We start from the raw sequence: 18,265 nt of genomic DNA, 5'->3' as shown, positions 1-18,265 counted from the left end.
TAGGACTAACAATGTGTTTTTTTATTAATTATTGTAACTATTACTATTTTATTCATGGGAAAATATACACAGTTTGGGCAGTATATTTTAAAATATGAATGAATTTGAATGAAGGACCTATTTAATTTTTTTATTTTTAATTTTTTATAGCAGTAATATGGTAAATACAGTCAGTTTTTACTGTACATGGTAATTACAGCTTGATATTGTCGAATTTACTATTTGTTTTACCATAACTCCAACCACAAATTACAGTAAATTACTGTAAACAGTCACAGCTGACTGTTAGCAGGTTTTTACAGTAACTAATATCAGTGTTGTAAGGTTCAACTGTGTATGCTAATACACATTATTACTAACACATGATTTAAAAAAAAAAAAAAAAAAAATTCTCCTACCTTGGAGACAATGTGGTGTGTTGAGTTACTCATCAATCTTCACAATGGTGATGAGTTAAGAATCTAAATAGGTCAAATATTAATGTGCAGCAAAACAAGGTTGTTCCTCCAGATTAATTTGTGCCACATTTGCCATCAATAAGATTATGACTCAAAATATGATTTGTCCTGGTCATTTTATATCACATAGCAAACAGCACAAATGCTCATTATTACAAAACTGAGAGTTGTGGTCCTGGATGCTGATTGGTTAATCCAGAGCTCCAGTCATAAAACACATCAGCTACTGTGGATAACGTAATACCTTTTATCACTTGTACTTAAATTTCTAGGATTTTGGACATTTAGGCGGTCACTTAGAAACGTCTAACATTACCCAAACAGAGTTTAGTAATATTGAGTTTAGAAATTACAGGAAGCAGTAAAGGATCAAGCATGGTGTCGGCTAATAGAAGATATTTTAGACATGAATTAAAAATCCTTTCAATGTAGGTGTAATATTTTTATTATGAAGCCTCCAAACTGCCACAGATTGTATTGTTTACACTAAAATATTGTCACGAAAATAAAAATAATATTGTAAAGTGATCATATTATGTTTTTTTTTTCAACAGAACCCTAATATTTCAACTTCAGAACAGAATATTGGAACAGAAACAATAATGGGAAAGAACACAATATTTGTAAAAGTAATACAACTTTTTAAATCTGCAGTTATACTTGTAATCCAGTTTGTTATTGCTGATTTTATCAATGATGGTCAGCTATTTTTAATGAAGGTCAATCATGTAGAAACATTTTTAATATAAAAAGAAATGAATCACAAACTTTACCAACCTCTGATAATCTTATAATATCACACAAATCACAGTTTGCAGAAAAGGTAATAATGCTGATTAAATGTTAAATGATTATTAAAGATAGAAAATGAAATTAAACAATATTTATTGTTAAATTAATATGCAGATCAGTTTAGTCTGTATTTTGATTGTCATTAATTATGTTTAGTCACAGTGTTAAATTTAGTCATGTTATCGGCTGGATCCTGGATCATGTTACACCGGAAGCCCAAGGATCGCACGAATCTCTTCCACCACTTTTGCTTTATTGTTTGTGATGTTTTTTCCAGCGACCTCCATAAGATCAGTGATCATCTCAGCGCTGTAAGCACCTTGAAACGTGCCATATTTGTTCCTCCAGGTCTCAATATCATCTGAAGAAACAGTGACACACTTAAATCAGAACACAATATCAGTTGATATTTCTGTTCAGGATATTGTAAGATCATAACTTGCCTCCACAGTTGACCACATTAAAGAGAGGGATGTGAATCACGGTTGGAACGTTTTGGCCTTTGAACACATAGAAGTCCTTCGGTTTCTCTGAGTGTCCATTGGGAATGATGACCTCAGGGAAAGGGATGTTTCGTTCCTTGCACATCTTGGCAGTGTCCTTCACTGTCTGCAGAGGAAAAGCATTGCAAATCACTTTATCAAAAGTGGAAGTACTTCCAGGGGTTCATGTGTCAGCCGAAAAACTGACACTCAGATGAATGGGAATGCTAACAGATAGCTCTCCATTAGATTTTCTTTGAATATACCATGTAAAGATGGTTAAATTAAAACATGTTTAAATGTTGTTGTTTTTTATTATTAAAATGATACACAGCCTTTCAGTATCTGTCAGTGTTTTTTTTTTGTGTGTGTTTTAAATTATTTTTATTCTGTACATTTAAGTTTAGTGTGACCTCTGGTGGTCACTTCTTAAAAAAAAATAAAAAATCTCATTTTGTGAAGAAAGTAAGTCATAGGTGTTTGTAACAACATGAGTGTGTGTGAGTGATTGATGATTGAATTTACATTTCTAGGGGAACTAATCCTTTAAATGAGGTTATATGACAGTAAGTTTGCATTATTATATTAGAGAGAATTATATATAATACCGTGAAAGGATCACCATCACTGAAATCCAGGGAAATGATGAGGTTAATGTTTCTCTCTTTTCTCAGCACTGAGAAATAGGGTGAGTTGAGCAACAGTCCAGCGTCTATATAGTCTCTCATTTCACTTTCCAGTAGAGGAATGGGGACTGGTTTAACTGACAGTATTTTAGTGAGAGATCACAGCGAGACATTAGGTTTTTATTATTCACATTGAATTGCCAGTAATCAGCAAGTCTCTTCTCACCTGTCATGTTGTTGAGAAAGTAATATTTCCTGCCCCAAATCCACTGAAAGATGCATCTACAAAAGCTGAAGAAAAAATCTGTACAACAAATACACTCATATTGACAAATACAAAAAACACACACTCATATTGACAAATACACTCAATACACTGAAAGTTTCTTCAGTGGTTTGTTGGGTACCTAAAGGGTTCTTAGGACAGACTTTGCCCGTATATGGTTCTTGACTTGACTATAAGGTTCTTGATGTTTCATTATAGGTTCTTTGAATCAGTGTTTTGTATTTGTTTTAGCTTTAAATATCTAGTACATTGCTGGTTTTCAAAAAAAAAAAAAAAAAAAAAAAGGTTTGTCTATAAATCCAACTCCTCATGGACTGCAAACACAACACAAATGCAGAGCGTGACCTGTAGGCCTATAGTCTGATTCATGAACAAAAGACTGAAATTAACTATCAGCTGGTCCTTTTATTGTATTATTCAGACTCATGGTTTGAATCAGTCTGATGAGTCCTTTACTGATAAACATAGCAAAGCACCAAGAAAGAAAATATGCTTTAAAATTAGTGTTTGTGTAAGTGTTCTGTTAATAGTGTTTAAGGTTTATATTTACAAAGACTTTTTGCAGCGTTGAGCTTTGTAGCCAATCACATGCATATCTGTTGAGTGTGTGAACACAACAGCCAATCAGAAGTGTTTAAGTTAGTCAGAATCCACTCGCCGCCTAAACCGGTGGAGTGTTTGTTCAGAGCGAGTTCTGCACATTCATGAATCCTTTCATTACACAATGTCAATTTGAGCTTCATTGCAGAGAGTAGACAGCTTCGTTGATAATAACGGGAGTTTTCCAGTGCAGCGTTGTGTTCCTCACGTTGTAATTGACAGCTTCAGTGATTAAAATGGCAGCGATAATATATTATCTATAATGTATATAGCTAATATATATGGCTGTACTTTATTTTAAGGTGTCATTGTTACAGTGTAATTATATATTTAAGTACTGAGTAATAATAATCAACAGCATGTACTAACTATATGGTTAGGGTAGGATTAGGATTCGGTTGATGGTTAGTTGCATGCATGGGTTAGTATGCAAATGGATTATATTACATGCATGTAATTATGCATAATTTACTGTTATTACCATGGTAACTACATGTTACATTTATAACAAGGACACTGTCAAATAAAGTGTTACCATATATATGTAATGTGTTACTTTGTTACTATGGTCTGTCCTGACAGTGATTATTTTGTATTTAATAAATAAATAGGATAAGTTATCATTTTAATCTGGTTTATTGTCAGTACTTGGCTTGCAGTTCACATGGGTAGGGTACCATTCTCAATCTAATAATATGACAAGGAAAATAAAAATATTAACTAAAAGAGAGTTTAACACACTAAAATGTGTTAAGCGGTTCTCAAGATAAATGATGCGTCTCTAGGGTCGTAGTATAAGAAAGTTTGGGCATTAAGTATTAAATTACACTGGTTCAAACTGGAAGCTCAGATATGGCTATATTTAAAATATGAAAATGCTTTGTTCTTTATGCATTAATTTGGCTTGAAAATCAAAAGTGAAGTACATTGTCAGTTCAACCTACCGAACGGCCAGAAACTGAACCGAACACTCAAATTGCTGCACACATCCGTGCTGTAACGCTCCATATACAGTTTTGCAGCTTCTTTGTCAGTGAGATCCAGCTTCCCCTCTGAAAAAATCAGCTGAGTTATGCCTCCAGCGAGGTCTGTAAAAAGAGAAGAACATAAGCGAGTTATAATTTTTTTGCCCAAAACAGTGGATTTCTGTTTGACCAATCAAAATACCGGTATTCACCGTCACCACAGATCCTGTGCCTTTAGGAAGTAGCACAGGGGTGCTGAGCAGACGCCTTCGCAGTGAAAGTCAACTGTTTTCTGGATTAATCAGCTTCATCTCATGTTTGTTGGCAGAACCCTGACCATATAGAATAAAGCTCTTTCTGATACTAATGTGCATATAAAAATCTAACTTATTTGCATTTGAACTATCATAAGAAAACTCCTTGAAAGAGATTCTGGAGTCTGGAGAGTGAATTTCCTCAACTTGATGTCTTTACACAGTTCTGACCAACTGATTGTCTGCAGGGGTTCGAATCAACCCGAATTTTTCATGTATTAAAAATTTAAGTAAATTAACCTCAGTCAGAGGTTTGATATTTTTACGTTGCCATATCCATTTTCGTTGTTGCATTAATTGTTTATTTAAATTTAGTTGGAAAATATTTTAAACACAGATATGATGTGAGATAGAGCTATATTTGAATTGAAATAGTATTTAATATTTCAAAAAATAAAAGGTATTCTTAAATCACTGTCAATAAACAGCAGGTTCCTGTTGTGACAACTTACCCCATATAATGTGATAACTATGGGCAGTAGATGGCATATTTAATTTGACGTGAACGCAAGGCTGTGAGGGACATACTGTCCAGTCAGTGGGTTGTATTGTTGTGCACTTTGTGTCAGTCATTCAGCCGACAAAACAAGAGGACAAAAACTCAAGAAAACATGCACTGTGGATATTAGACGTGATCTGACAGTATAACCACTGAACAGTGCGTCTGAACAGGCACATTTTATTTGGCATCAATATTAAAAAAAAATTTGGGGGAAATGTTCAATACATTTTTTGTTTGTTTGTTTGTGTCTCTTCAAAAAAAAAAAAAAAATGTAAAAATGTAATCCTGATTTTTTTTTTTTTTTTTTTTTTACTGCACTTTAATAAAAGGTTTACCGGTCAGTGTTGTTCTGATGGATTGATCATAAGCAGAAGGATCTTTGCCATCCAAAACACAGAGATTCATGTCCACAAGGTCCAAGATCACCTGGAAACACTTGTCTATAGATGGGTCTGGATCTTCTGAAGAAAACATAGAAGAATTTTTTTTTTTTTTTTTTTTTTTTTTTTTATCAAATATTGTACTACATAACTGATTAAAAACTAAAATCAATAAGAAATTACTTACCTTTCCCCATTTCCTCAAGAATATTTTTTTTATTTTCAAATAAATCTGAAAACCAAAAAGAGTTCATATGACAATGAATTGCACCTTACCCATCCCCCCATCCCCCAAACCTCTCTTATTTCAATGTTGTTTTTACTTTGAGGATATTTTGACTAACAGTTTGCTTTGTATATTGTTTAACAACAAAGTTAAAGTTGGGTAAAGGGTAAACTTGTTTAAACATTTACCTTATGTTCTCCATTATCCTTAAGGTCATGCATGTCCTTGAAAGAGCGCATGCAGTTTTCTAACTTATTTACTTAGACTTCTCAGGTAATGTCAGTGGGAAGACCCGTTTCAGATGCGGCCAAAATTTCAACAACAGTGGTTGCATAAATATATTTAAATTGTTTGATCAAAATTATTGCTAGGGACAACTCAGTAGTCACTGGATATTGGTAGGGACATGTCCCTAGTGTTCCTAATACAGTAAATTATATGCCCTTGATGAATTGACTGGCAGTTTTAGGCAGAAGTGAATCTTGAGAACAAATGCAACTGTACCTTTTATCTTTTGCCAGATGAATTTCAGAATCTCCTCTCCATCAGCTAAAGCGCTGCCACACAGAGCTGCAGAAAACACACAATATCTATATATACACACACACACACATATATATATATATATATATATAATTAAGCAATCGGTAAATAATTATGAGTAAATAATTTTATATGTGTAATATAATATTTCGTATTAACGCTGATTTCATTTCCGGCAGTGATTGTTAGTTTTGTATGATGCAATATTGGAGTGATACCGTTATTTGACCGTGTAACATTTTTCCAGTAAATTTTGTTATTAAACTTTACTTAAAGGAAAAGTTACTGGACTACGGGATGTTATTCGAGTTAAAATCACGCTCACCCAAGAAGAAGCAGTAACAAAGATGAACATTTAGAAGGATTGCTATCGCAAGTATTAACCATGAGTCGTCTTTCTGTCCATCCTCTGACATTACATTCACATTCACAGGATGTGTGTTCTGTCAGGCACTATCAAACCCCATAACCATTATAGCCTATTATTTAAAGGGGTGGTTGATTATGATTTCACTTTTCTAACTTTAGTTAGTGTGTAATGTTGCTGTTTGAGCATAAACAACATCTGCAAAGTTACGACGCTCAAAGTTCAAAGCAAAGGGAGATATTTGCTTTTAAAGAAATAGTTTTTTAAGGACTACAACAAACAGCTGGTAGAGACTACACCACATTCCTCCCGGTTAGTGACATCACCAACCCTAGAATTTACATAAACCCCGCCCCCTGAAAACGATTTATAGCTTAAGATAGAATATGCTAATCAATGACTAGAAGATAACTACACATCAGCTACATAAATTCATCAACTAACCATTCAGAAATGTTGTCTACATGTTGTCACTTCTTCTTAAGTCTCTCCATAATTGTCTGACTCCGGTTTGAACATAAAATGCTAAAGGTTTTTGAAAATTTCAGGACACAAGCTGTTGAAGCTCCGGCCCCTGTGCCGGGAGCAGCAGCTCATTTGCATTTAAAGGGACAGACACAAAATGGTGAGTTTTTGCTCACCTTCAAAAAGCGACAATTTTAACATGCTATATAAAAATATATGTGGGGTATTTTGAGCTAAAACTTCACATACACACTCTGGGGACATCAGAGACTTATTCTACATCTTGTAAAAAAATACCACCCCTTTAATAGTAATTAATATTACTTACAGTTTTTCTCAATTGCTTTGGCACATTTTTCGAAACTTAATTTGTCTTAACATTCTCTAAACTGTAAGCTCAATTGTCACAACTGTTCGCTGGAACATCAGAACTCTATTGCATGTCTGCAAATTGTAGTAACTCACCCAAAACTCTTCCGGGGGCAGCACTTGCAAGTTCACAACCTGCTCCCTAAAATGAGTTTTGGAAACTTGGGCACATATCCAGGCCAGGGTCTTAGGACCTTGTGAGATAAAGCTGGCCCAAACTCATAGTATACAATTCGCTCACCAAAAATGCCTGCAGGCCCCCCTCAGGTATGGTCAGAAGCACTGTCTTTAGAGACAGGATCTTAAGCTCTACTTATTCCAGATGCTCAAATGGAGCTGTCTGCAGACTAGAAAAGACCACAGAGAGGTCCCAGGAGGAGATGAGGCACGGCTTGGGAGGATTTAACCTACTGGCGCCTCTCAGAAACTTAATGACCAGCGACCTACCATCAACTGCATCTTGATGTGCTGCGATGGGGGCAACATACACTTTCAAGGTGGAGGGGGACAGCCTCCGCTCCCACCTCTCTTGCAAGAAGGAAAGCACAGAGCTGATCTGGCATTTCTGGGGGTCTTCCCGACGGGAAAAACACCACTCAGTAAACAGACTCCAATTCAAAGCATAAGCTCACCTAATAGAGGGAGCTCTGGCTTAAGTTATAGTGTCTACCACCGCCGGTCACTCAAATCCTCCATGTCTCCATGACTCGGTCAGGGAATTAAAAAGCAGGCAGTAGTAGGACTCTTGGAAGGCAACAAGGTCTACCTGTGCAGCCCCGAATCGACTCCAGATCCGCTGGACCACCTAGGGATGGATTTTCCATTCTTTCGGAAGCATGATCTGTCGTGAGGGCTCGTCGGCCGCAAAATTGAGCTCGCCTGGAATGTGAATGGCCTGAGTCGCTGCTGACTCCAGAGAAGGAGATGGTGAGCGAGTTGTGACATGTGACGTGAGTGTACCCTGCCTTGGCGTTTCATGTACGCAACTGTCGCGGAGTTGTCCGTACGGACCAACACATGCTTGCCCTGAAGCAATGGTTGAAACCAGCGCAGGGCGAGCACCACTGCCAGCAACAGGCAATTTTTATGCCACTGCAGTTGAGGTCCCATCCAGGAGCCTGAAGCTGCATGTCCATTGCACACAGCGCCCCAGGCCGTTCTGGAGGCATCTGTTGTAACAACAACATGACTGGACACTTGTTCAAAGGGCACTCCACACTTACAGTTTACATTTCAGTTTTGACATGGAAATGAATAACTACTGTACTACAGACCCGATCACCGGATCAATACATCACAGAAACTATCAATCTATTCGTTTGTTACCTTGCAGGTACAGCATGTCAATTTCAGGCTGCTTCTTGATCATAGAGCCTTTGTCAAACTGACTGCCAAAGCTGGAGACTCCCACAAACGCTCCAGTGAGGGAAAAACCTGCTTCATGTGGAGTGATCTCGAACCAGGGGTCTGCAGACAGAAACACATCCATATAACAGCCGGAATGAGCAAATTAACTGTCTGTCTCTTTCTTTCAAACAAACACACAGACCTCCTTCATTTTTCTGTTTGAATTGCTTGTCGATCACTGTGTAGATGGGAAACGGGTCTTTACTCTGCTGGTTCCACTGCTCTGAGAGTGTGTGTTCATCGATCTATAGAGAACGCAGTTTCTGCATGTTACTGTAGTGGAGACCAGGGACAATTAGAAAAATGTCTTCAATCACAAGCAAGTTCAAGTGATAAAAATGACTCAAATTATCTTTATAAAAGAAAAGCGACCTAACTAGTGCACAATCTGAAATGTACTTATTACTTATGTTATTTGACATATTTATATTTATTTGAAATCACAAACCTTTGTTTATTTCCAGGTTAAAATTAGATTATGAATCCAATATTTTCATTTTTTGCAAGTATGTTTTTTATGAAAGGTTTTCATCCTTTACCAGAGGATGGCAGGCAGATTTGTAGTACTTTGTAATCTGATCAATGTTGCAATATTTATACTATTGATTAAATATTTATATTATTATCTATTAAAATTATTTAACACATAGAACTTGTTAAACCTAAATGTGACCTACCTCATAAATCACGTAAGTCATGAAAGCTGTGTTATGAATAGTTACAGACCTCTTTCACAAATGTCGTGACGACCATCGCTGCCCAGAAGTCAGTCAAGCTGAAGATGTCTTTCCCATAGTAATATTTCTTCAGTTTGGCAAATGCATCTCCCCAGCTGACGGCAGGACCGCTGAGTCTCTGGACGATCTTGTCTTTCACAGCCTCTAGTTTGGTGGACCAGTCTGGTTCCTGATATAAGGAGGCCATACACCTTCAGAAGAACAACATAATGCTGTAATTTTTGACTTTCAACTAATCTGTGTGTGTGTGTGTGTGTGTGTGTGTGTGTGTGTGTGTGTGTGTGTGTGTGTGTGTGTGTGTTCTTTCTCAGGGTTCGTACCAGGTAGATCCAGAGACTCCGCTCAGATAAAGGATGGAGTCCAGAAATCCCACTTTATCGAGTTGAACCAGGGATCCCAGCAAACCCACCATGGCTCTTTCTCCTCCTCCAGAACCCACTAATGCAATGTTTCGCACTTCATCCTGAAACACACACGGTTTAATTTTGCAAACATTTGATTTTCAGCAGCTACAAAAGCATTTTGTAGGTTATTTCAAGAAGGTATAGTCAGACTCAAAGGTCGCATTAACCATTTTTTTTTAGCAGTGATGGAAAAATCTGAACGGCATCCGTCACTTTTACAGATTACACTGAGGGATATCTATACGCCCATTGTAACATGTAACATTCCCACCCGTCCCCTGTCCAGTTGGTGGCGAGTGTGTTCCAGTGCGGCAGCAGAGCGCAAGTTCAGTCTCTAGATTAAAATGAAAACTGACATGAGAAATCGCCCACTATACCTTCAAATAGGGAATTATTTAAAGGGGTCATATAATGGTACATGCACTTTTACAAGTTGATTGTACTGAAATGTGTGTTGGCAGTGCCTGTACACAACCATCATAAAATGATAAAAATCCATCTAGTGTTTTTTTTTTTTTAAATCTTCTTATATGTTTTCCCCCATCTCAAATCAAGCCGTTCGATTTTGTGACGTCACGAAATCGACGCCCCTCCCACTCTCATTATCTTGCACATGCACTTAAACGGTGTGCTGAAAAAAGAGCTGTTTTTGACCAGGTAAAATGAGTGTTTTCTTACTATACTAATGAGAATTTTTAATTAAAGTATATTACAAACTTTTAATTTAGACCCTAAAGAATCATATTAGCTTGTACAAAAATGGCATTATATGACCCCTTTAAGGGAACAGCCATTTTTAGTGGTGTCCGAAACCATAGTGGACGTTATCGAGTGCACTCATTCAATCCCACAATACACTGCAATAATAAGTGTACAACTGATGTACACTCAACGGCTGTCTGAATTCACTCACTCGTTTTGATTCACACCTTTAAGTGGACTGTATTAGTGGACTAACGTTGGGAATAGTGATTGAGGGTTTAGGGGGAGATTTCGGATTCAACCAAAAAGTCTGTCCAAGCCAATGTGTTTGATTACACAGTTTGTTTTGTTTTAAACGGTGACTGTCATTAAAACTTGATGGATTCTTTCAAGCATGCATTATATATTAAAGAACAGAAAGAAAAAGATGATGTAATATTGTGCATTATATATTTTGCAAAACGCTCCTCTCTAGAGTTATTTTTTCTTGCGGATTATCAAGTTTAAGTTTACAAAGGGCTTTTCTGAGGTATAATGTTACTTGACATTGTTTTCAACACTGATTGAGCGATTACACGAGACATGATACAGATTTTGGTAATTTGTAGGCTACTGTATCTTTAAAAATATTTTCTGACGTTCATTCACGTTTATTTAGTTATAAGTGGAAGGGATGATCGGATTCACTCACGATCCACGACAAGTGCCTCTTGTTCAACATTATTTTCATAATATAAATAAATGCCTAGCCTATATGCTTGTCCTGTAAGTTTGTGAATAAAAATGTGACCGAAAAAATAAGCTATTAAATGTCTTATTATCATTAAAATATGACAATATTGACAATCCTGTCCATCAAAATAACATAGAGTGCAAAAGTCTAACGCGACCTCGGAGTCAGACAGATGTATAAAGTGTAAGATGTTTTACCACACTGCAGCGTATGCCAAGTTTCTGCAGGCTTTGTTGAACAGTGTTTCTCCTGCTGACTCTAAACATCTCCTCATTCTTATTCAGAGAGTGTTCGATTCTCACCTCACTGTTGCAGCGACAGACAGACAGACCATGAACATCATCATCACACATTTCTATTTAATATATTTGTATTTGTAACACATATATTCTTGATTTGAATACAATTTGTCATAATGTTCATTTTGAACAGTTATTCTCAGAATGATCCATTTTGTTATACACTTTAAAATTATGTAAGTTATGTAGCAGTATATGTAATAAAGTGCACTGCTTCATCATTGCAGGAATCTGAGCTGGATTACATACCTTTCCTGGAGTTTGGATGAACTCATCTATGAAACAGGAGAGTTGATATTACTTTTGAAAATCTTTTGAAAACCACCAGGGGTCCTGAATCCCACAAAAATGTACAGTGTATCTAAACAAAATAATAATAAAGGTTGTTTTTTTTTTTTAAACAGCAAATTTGTACATATATTGTTGGTTATTTGTCAAATAATAGTGAATACAAACTAGGGCTTTCACAATATCAGATTTTTCACACCACAACATCGGTTATCATGGCCAAAAGAATACACGGTAAAGATATGTCGCGATATCTTTACAAACCTTAAAAAAAAAATGTATCAGTCAAACTCATCTTTACTTTGTTTATTTTGTGTTTTGCTTTCTTACAGGCAGAACACACGTGCTAATTTGCAGTCGGCTGTAGTCTGTGCTAGATGCAGCCGACGCGAGACGACAACTCAGTTGTTTTTTTGTCGTTACTAATTCTTTGAAGTCGTCTTGGTGTGTTACGTTCATATTCTGAGGGCATCTGCTTACCTGAATATAGTATGCATTACCAATAAGGTCTATCCTATACTATAGTAGTATTTCTTTATAATGGATTTCTTAGGGAAACGCATAGCGTTAAACTTTTCGTCCATCTGCTATAGCCTGTAGTATAGCCTACTGTACATCACTATGACTTTGGTCTTTTTATATCACTGTGGCGAGGGGGCGTGGTTCAGCGAGGTCTGTAACGGGAGAGAGAGAAAGGAGACGAGCAAATGCGAGTAGGTCAAGTGCAAATGACGAACACCTGTGTCTTGTTGCAGTAATTGGCGTGGAGAGACCGGATATAAGCCGCTGAGTATGGCAAGCCATTTTAGCTTAAATTATACCCAACGTTACTCGTCGTAATTGCATTTGTACTAGTAAGAATTCAATTAGAGAGCTCTCAAATTCAATTTTTACTAGTAACAATTCCAAATATAGCTGCAAGCAGCAATTACCGGGGCCAAGCAGAATAAGATGACAAGACATGCCAACATTGCTGAAAGTGTCAGACCAACTGCAACAATGAGCAAATAAATACATTTAAAGAGGATTTTAGGCCAAATGGCTGAAAAATCATAGAAACAGTAATTATTAAAAATATGATTTGATTGATTATCACTTTCGACCAATAGGTGGCGCAGTTACAAAACTGATGTGATGTGGTCAGAGTGAAGTGACAATGACACATAGAGGGCCCTATTTTAACGATCTGAAACGCAAGTGTCAAAGCGCAAAGCGCAAGTAACTTTGTGGGCGGGTCTCGGCGCTGTTGCTATTTTCCCGGCGGGATAAATGACTCTTGCGCCGGGCGCAAATCTAAAAGGGGTTGGTCTGAAGTAGCTTCATTATTCATAGGTGTGGTTTGGGCGTAACGTGAAATAAACCAATCAGAGCATCATCTCACATTCCCTTTAAGAGCAGACGCACTTTTTCCTTGGCGTATTGCTATTATAACGGCGGATTTGCCAGGCGCGCGTCAAGAGGGGTTCACAGCCGAGGAGACCAACGCTCTCGTCACGGCCGTAAAAGAGAGAGAAGTGACATTGGGGATGGGAGAAACACACCCAAATTAGCTTCGGTTAAACAGGCATATAATAATGTGGGTAAATGTGTAAGCTAGATGTATGCTTTATCTATCTATCGTTTGTAATAATATGATTTGCAAAAATGAAAACTGCTGCTTCTGTGTAGATTAGAGAATCACAGTGTATGAGCGTTGTGCACTCTATACATTATGGTCAAGCATGCGCCCTTAAAATAGCATAATGAACAACGCGCAACGCGCCACTGACTTTAGACAAGGTTTTTTCTGGCCAGTGGCGCAATTGTTTTATGGAACAGTAAAATAGCACCAGGGAACGTTTGCGCCGGAACACGCCTCCTTTCTTGCGCTGAACCGCCCAGGGAGCGCAAGTTCATTCCCTAGTTTAGCGACGTGCTTCTGTGGAGGGAAAAGCGCGCTTTGCGCGGGTGCAAAATAGGAATGAAACATGCGTCGGTGTACAAAGTCAATTGCGCTGGGTGCAAGATAGGGCCCACAAAGTTTGGTGTCAATATGTCAAGGCATTGCAGAGATGAAGCCTGAATAGTGCTTTTGGCATCATGCCTCAAATTTGCTGCTGCGGTATACGAAAACGGTTTCGTCTATCGACACGAAATCCATAACTTTTAGTCGGCACGGTCTCGAGATGATACGATTCGATTTTGGTGAAAATCGGACAAACTGTCTAGGAGGAGTTTGAAAAAGTAGGTTTTGAATGAAAATCAAGATGGCGGACAAGAAGTTCAGCCAAATAAGGAAAACTTGGTATCTATGTTCTCAGCGTGACCGAAGGAATATATTAAGACCAGTGGCATTACAATAGGCCGATTTATTTAAAAGTTATAAACAGATTTGAAAATGTTGTTATAACTTTTGACCAAAAGGTGTTTTGTTCTATTATAGCGCCACCAAGAGGCTCAGTCTCACCATTTTAGTTATCGACCTATGTTTCCAAACTTCTGACGGTAGTTTCGTCTCGATCGGACTAGCGGTTTCGAATATATCGGCGAATGTTTTTTAAGCGCTAAATCACAACGCTACACAAACCGTAAGGCGAAACCTAGCATGTTTGGTATCTCTGGACTTGGCAAGGATTCATGAATCTAATGAAATTAATCTTGTGAAAATAAGTCGACCACACCCAAAGTTATAAGCATTTGAAGAAAAACAAATTCACCACTAGGTGGCGCTGTTTCGAAACTTCTCAGGCTCCTTCAGGACATCGTGCTGATGACCCATACCAAGTTTCATAACAATCCGTTCATGCGTTCTTAAAATACAGCATTTTAGCACAAAATTCAAAATGACCGACAGCCAAAATGGCCGATATGGTAAAATTGGATATCAGTCGACTCAGCATGTTGCCCTGAATCTAACAAGACCAATTTTATGATTTTTGGACAATTTGTTGCAAAAATAGCCATTTTTCATATCTCCGGATGTTTCGTCATAGCCTCAGGTCATGCTTGTGATGATATGTACCAAGTTTGGTCTGAATCCGATAAAGCGTTGCGGAGATACAGCGCTACGTAATATTAATTTGCGCGGTATTCGAGAACGGTTTGATAATTTTTTATGAATTCCATAACTTTCTGTCTGCATGGTCTGTAGATGATCTGGTTATCTTTTCGTGAAAATCGGAGCATCGGCCTAGGAGGAGTTCGAAAAAGTATGTTTTTCAGATAATTTAAAATGGCAGACAAATTTCCATGACGGAAAATGATGTCATAGGGTGCTCTTGAATCGGCTTGAGCCAAGGAATGAGAGGAAAACTGAAGAAGAATTTTGTTTCTAGCCCTTGTGGTTCAAACGTTATTAGCATAAACATGAGTGAAACTTTGGACAGTTGGTGGCGCTAGAGGGATTGAGTTGGAGACTCCAAATTTGCTATGGTGACTTTTCAGACTGTCCTTTATCAGTGTGCCAAATTTCATAACTTTCCCGCAAGCGGTTCTATGGGCTGCCATAGACTCCCAATCGGAAGAAGAATAAGAACGGGAACAGATACAATAGGTGCCTCCGCACCTTCGGCGCTTGGCCCCTAATTAGAGAACTCTACAAATTAATTTTTAGTCATATGTCTCCATTAACTTCCATTCATTTTTAATTAACCAGATCATCTTCAGACCTTGCAGACAAAAGTTATGGAATTCAAGTTGATTTGTCAAACTATTTTTGAATAAAGCACAAACGAATTTGACAAAATGCATGCCAAAATGGATGTCTGGCTATATCTCCGCAACATTTTCGCGTATTCTGACCAAACTTGGTGTGTTAAAACAACCATGACCTGAGGGTACCTGCACATTTTGGACACAGTTCCACCTAGTGGGCAGGAGGTAGCCTGGGTTTCCCCATGCTGCCTTGCGCGCAGCGCGATTTTATTCACGCTGCTAGGCAGCCTGGACACCATGGACCAGATTTTCCCCTCAAAAAGGGAACCAATCACAGAACGGGGAGGGAGCAGCAAGACGATGACGACGTCTATGCGACACACCGAAGCAGTTTGTTTATATCTATGGATCCAACATAGCAGCAGACACAAAGTTACCTTTCGATACACTTATGTGTACACATAAATCTCTGACCCATCGTCTTCTTCCTCGTCGAATTTCTGTCGCTCTACATACGTCATCTGGTATAATTGAAACGATTGGTTATGAGCTACGTACAGGCGCATTTGATAGACATTCGTAGTGCCCAATAAACGGCTCTGGGCATTCGTAAACCACGCCTCAAATACGAGAAAATGAACATGTGGTTCCCAGACCACGTCTCAATGAGACGAGGTCTGACGTTAGCCAGGCTAGGCAGGAGGTATAAAAATTTACAATTTTGCTTATAACTTCTGAACGTTTTGGCCAAAGATCACAAAACTGGTCCCAGGGACCGAGCATGGAGAGGACACGTGATTGGCCGAAGAAAGGATTGACAGCCGATCAGGAGCACTTGAACTTTCCCTGGTGGGCCGCTCGCCAAAACTCCACCACACCCCCACACATATTAATTGCTGTTATTTACAGGAGTGCTGCGAGTGCATGGGAAACAAACACTAAAGGCCAAGTGATGAACCGGCGCTACCTGATTAAACCACGATCACATGCAGCAGTCACAGTAAAGTTTGCCGCTCTACTGAAGTTATAGCCAGCGCCAGTTAATCCATTTGAATTCAATACAAGCGTAACATGTGAACATTAAAGGCTCTGTGGCAAAACAAGCTGAAACTAGACTGAATAGCTCCGACCATGTAAACTGAAATGTAGAGGTAAACTGTATAAGGCTAAAAAATGGTAAATGCAAGCTTTTCAATCCACACAGCACCATCCTATAAAAATTTAACACACTAACACTGTATAAATGTTGCTTTATGGTATTATTAATATTACTACTATATGCTTTAAGTTGAATATTAGGTGATATAAGGGCAATGTTTAGAGTTTTTTTTTTTTTTTATTACAAATTCCATAGTTTATTCTTAGTAATATTATTATTATTATTCTGATTATTATTATTATTATTATTATTATTATTATTATTTTGTTGTTGTTGTTGATATAGAAACCATAAAACCATGGTAATGAGGAGCTTGGTTTGTGCCTGTGTCCTGATCTTACAGGTAAACTCTGGATTCTGTCCAAGAACGATGGAAACATTTCATTGGGGAAATAAAGGAGAATTTAAGAGCTTTATAGCCTTTATATCCCTGAACCAAGAGACAGTGAAACCTACTGTCAAATTATAGTATTTGTATTATAACAAATAATACTTATTTGCAGCTGTATCATACAAATAAATAGTTAAAAAAATCATACATTGTGATTTCTGGATTTTTTTTTTAGATTATGTCTCTCACAGTGGACATGCACCTACGATGACAATTTCAGACCCCTCCATGATTTCTAAGCGGGAGAACTTGCAAAATAGCAGGGTGTTCAAATACTTATTTTCCTCACTGTATATATATATATATATATATATATATATATATATATATATATATATATACGTCCCTGCTCAGGAAGGGTTTAAGACACTATCTATAAAAATAAACTTATTTTCAGATAGACAGAGCTGTTCAGTTGTGATTTCACTTATACCAGTTGTAGTCTTAAATAGAGTCAGATAAATGCATTAAAAAAATTCTTTGTTTTGTTTATGTTCTGATTATAGGTTCAAAATTGCAGCAGTACGTTTCAGACATACAATTATTTATAGAATATTTAAGTAACATTGCACATATGTGGATCAATGGAAATGTGTTTTATCCTGAAAATAAAATCCCCCACAATATTTTTCACCCGCAAACTGACTATGTACTTGTGTTAGTGCAGATCACTGTTATGTTATTTAGTCTAATTACTGAAAAAGGCTTCATTGATTCATTAGATCTACTGCAGTCACATTCTAATTATAATTTATATAGCGCTTTTAACAATATAGATTGTTTCACCATAACGCTTTAAATGATATACTCACTATTCTTGTATGGTCTTGTAAATCTTGTAACATCGTGATTTCTTCAGCAACACAGCAGCCGTCTTCTTTCTGACAAGACTCTGAAACTAAACTGCATCATTAAGGGTGGAGATGTTTCCTATAAATGTATAAACACACACACACACACACACACACACACACACACACACACACACACACACACACACACACAAAACAGGGGCGTAGTTTTGGTTTGAACATTGGGGGGTTTGAAGTGTGAACCATTTAGCGGGTTCCCGGGTCATGCTCCATCATGAGATTTATATTTTTTTATCTATTTATTTATTTTTAGGAAATGGTGTTT

At 37.4% G+C, this 18,265-nt stretch overlaps 1 protein-coding gene across 2 annotated transcripts; it reads right to left on the bottom strand.

The window, feature by feature from the left end:
• Positions 1 to 885: 885 nt before the first annotated feature.
• Positions 886 to 18,062, bottom strand: LOC311293504 (cytosolic phospholipase A2 gamma-like). 2 transcript variants are annotated; one of them, XM_084413851.1, is made up of 15 exons: positions 17,941 to 18,062; positions 11,907 to 12,018; positions 11,556 to 11,664; positions 9,840 to 9,982; positions 9,509 to 9,710; positions 8,925 to 9,027; positions 8,702 to 8,842; positions 6,136 to 6,201; positions 5,593 to 5,637; positions 5,361 to 5,486; positions 4,189 to 4,332; positions 2,585 to 2,662; positions 2,341 to 2,495; positions 1,694 to 1,859; positions 886 to 1,611 (listed from the first exon to the last, which is right to left on the bottom strand). In XM_084413851.1, the coding sequence occupies exons 2-15, from the start codon at positions 11,930 to 11,932 to the stop codon at positions 1,454 to 1,456; spliced, it is 1,662 nt and encodes a 553-aa protein (XP_084269977.1). In that variant the 5' UTR covers positions 11,933 to 12,018; positions 17,941 to 18,062; the 3' UTR covers positions 886 to 1,453. The 2 variants fall into 2 exon arrangements, with proteins under 2 accessions (XP_084269977.1, XP_084269976.1); XM_084413850.1 differs by having other exon boundaries at positions 11,907 to 11,932; positions 17,941 to 18,050.
• Positions 18,063 to 18,265: the final 203 nt, after the last annotated feature.

The sequence above is a fragment of the Rutilus rutilus genome, assembly GCF_951802725.1.
Source record: "Rutilus rutilus genome assembly, chromosome: 7".
Taxonomy (NCBI): Eukaryota; Metazoa; Chordata; class Actinopteri; order Cypriniformes; family Leuciscidae; genus Rutilus; species Rutilus rutilus.
The sequence above is the reverse complement of the archived record's forward strand: the minus strand, read 5'-3'. Positions and strand labels throughout refer to the sequence as shown.

Bases quoted from the DNA above. Each gene is read 5' to 3' on its own strand.
- LOC311293504 (XM_084413850.1), bottom strand. From the start codon at position 17,973: ATGTTACAAGATTTACAAGACCATACAAGAATA. The intron at 9,711-9,839 runs GTACGAACCCTG...GTTCTTCTGAAG, and splicing joins GGAGTCTCTGGATCTACCTG to GTGTATGGCCTCCTTATATC. The intron at 8,843-8,924 runs GTCTGTGTGTTT...TTCTGTCTGCAG, and splicing joins CAAACAGAAAAATGAAGGAG to ACCCCTGGTTCGAGATCACT.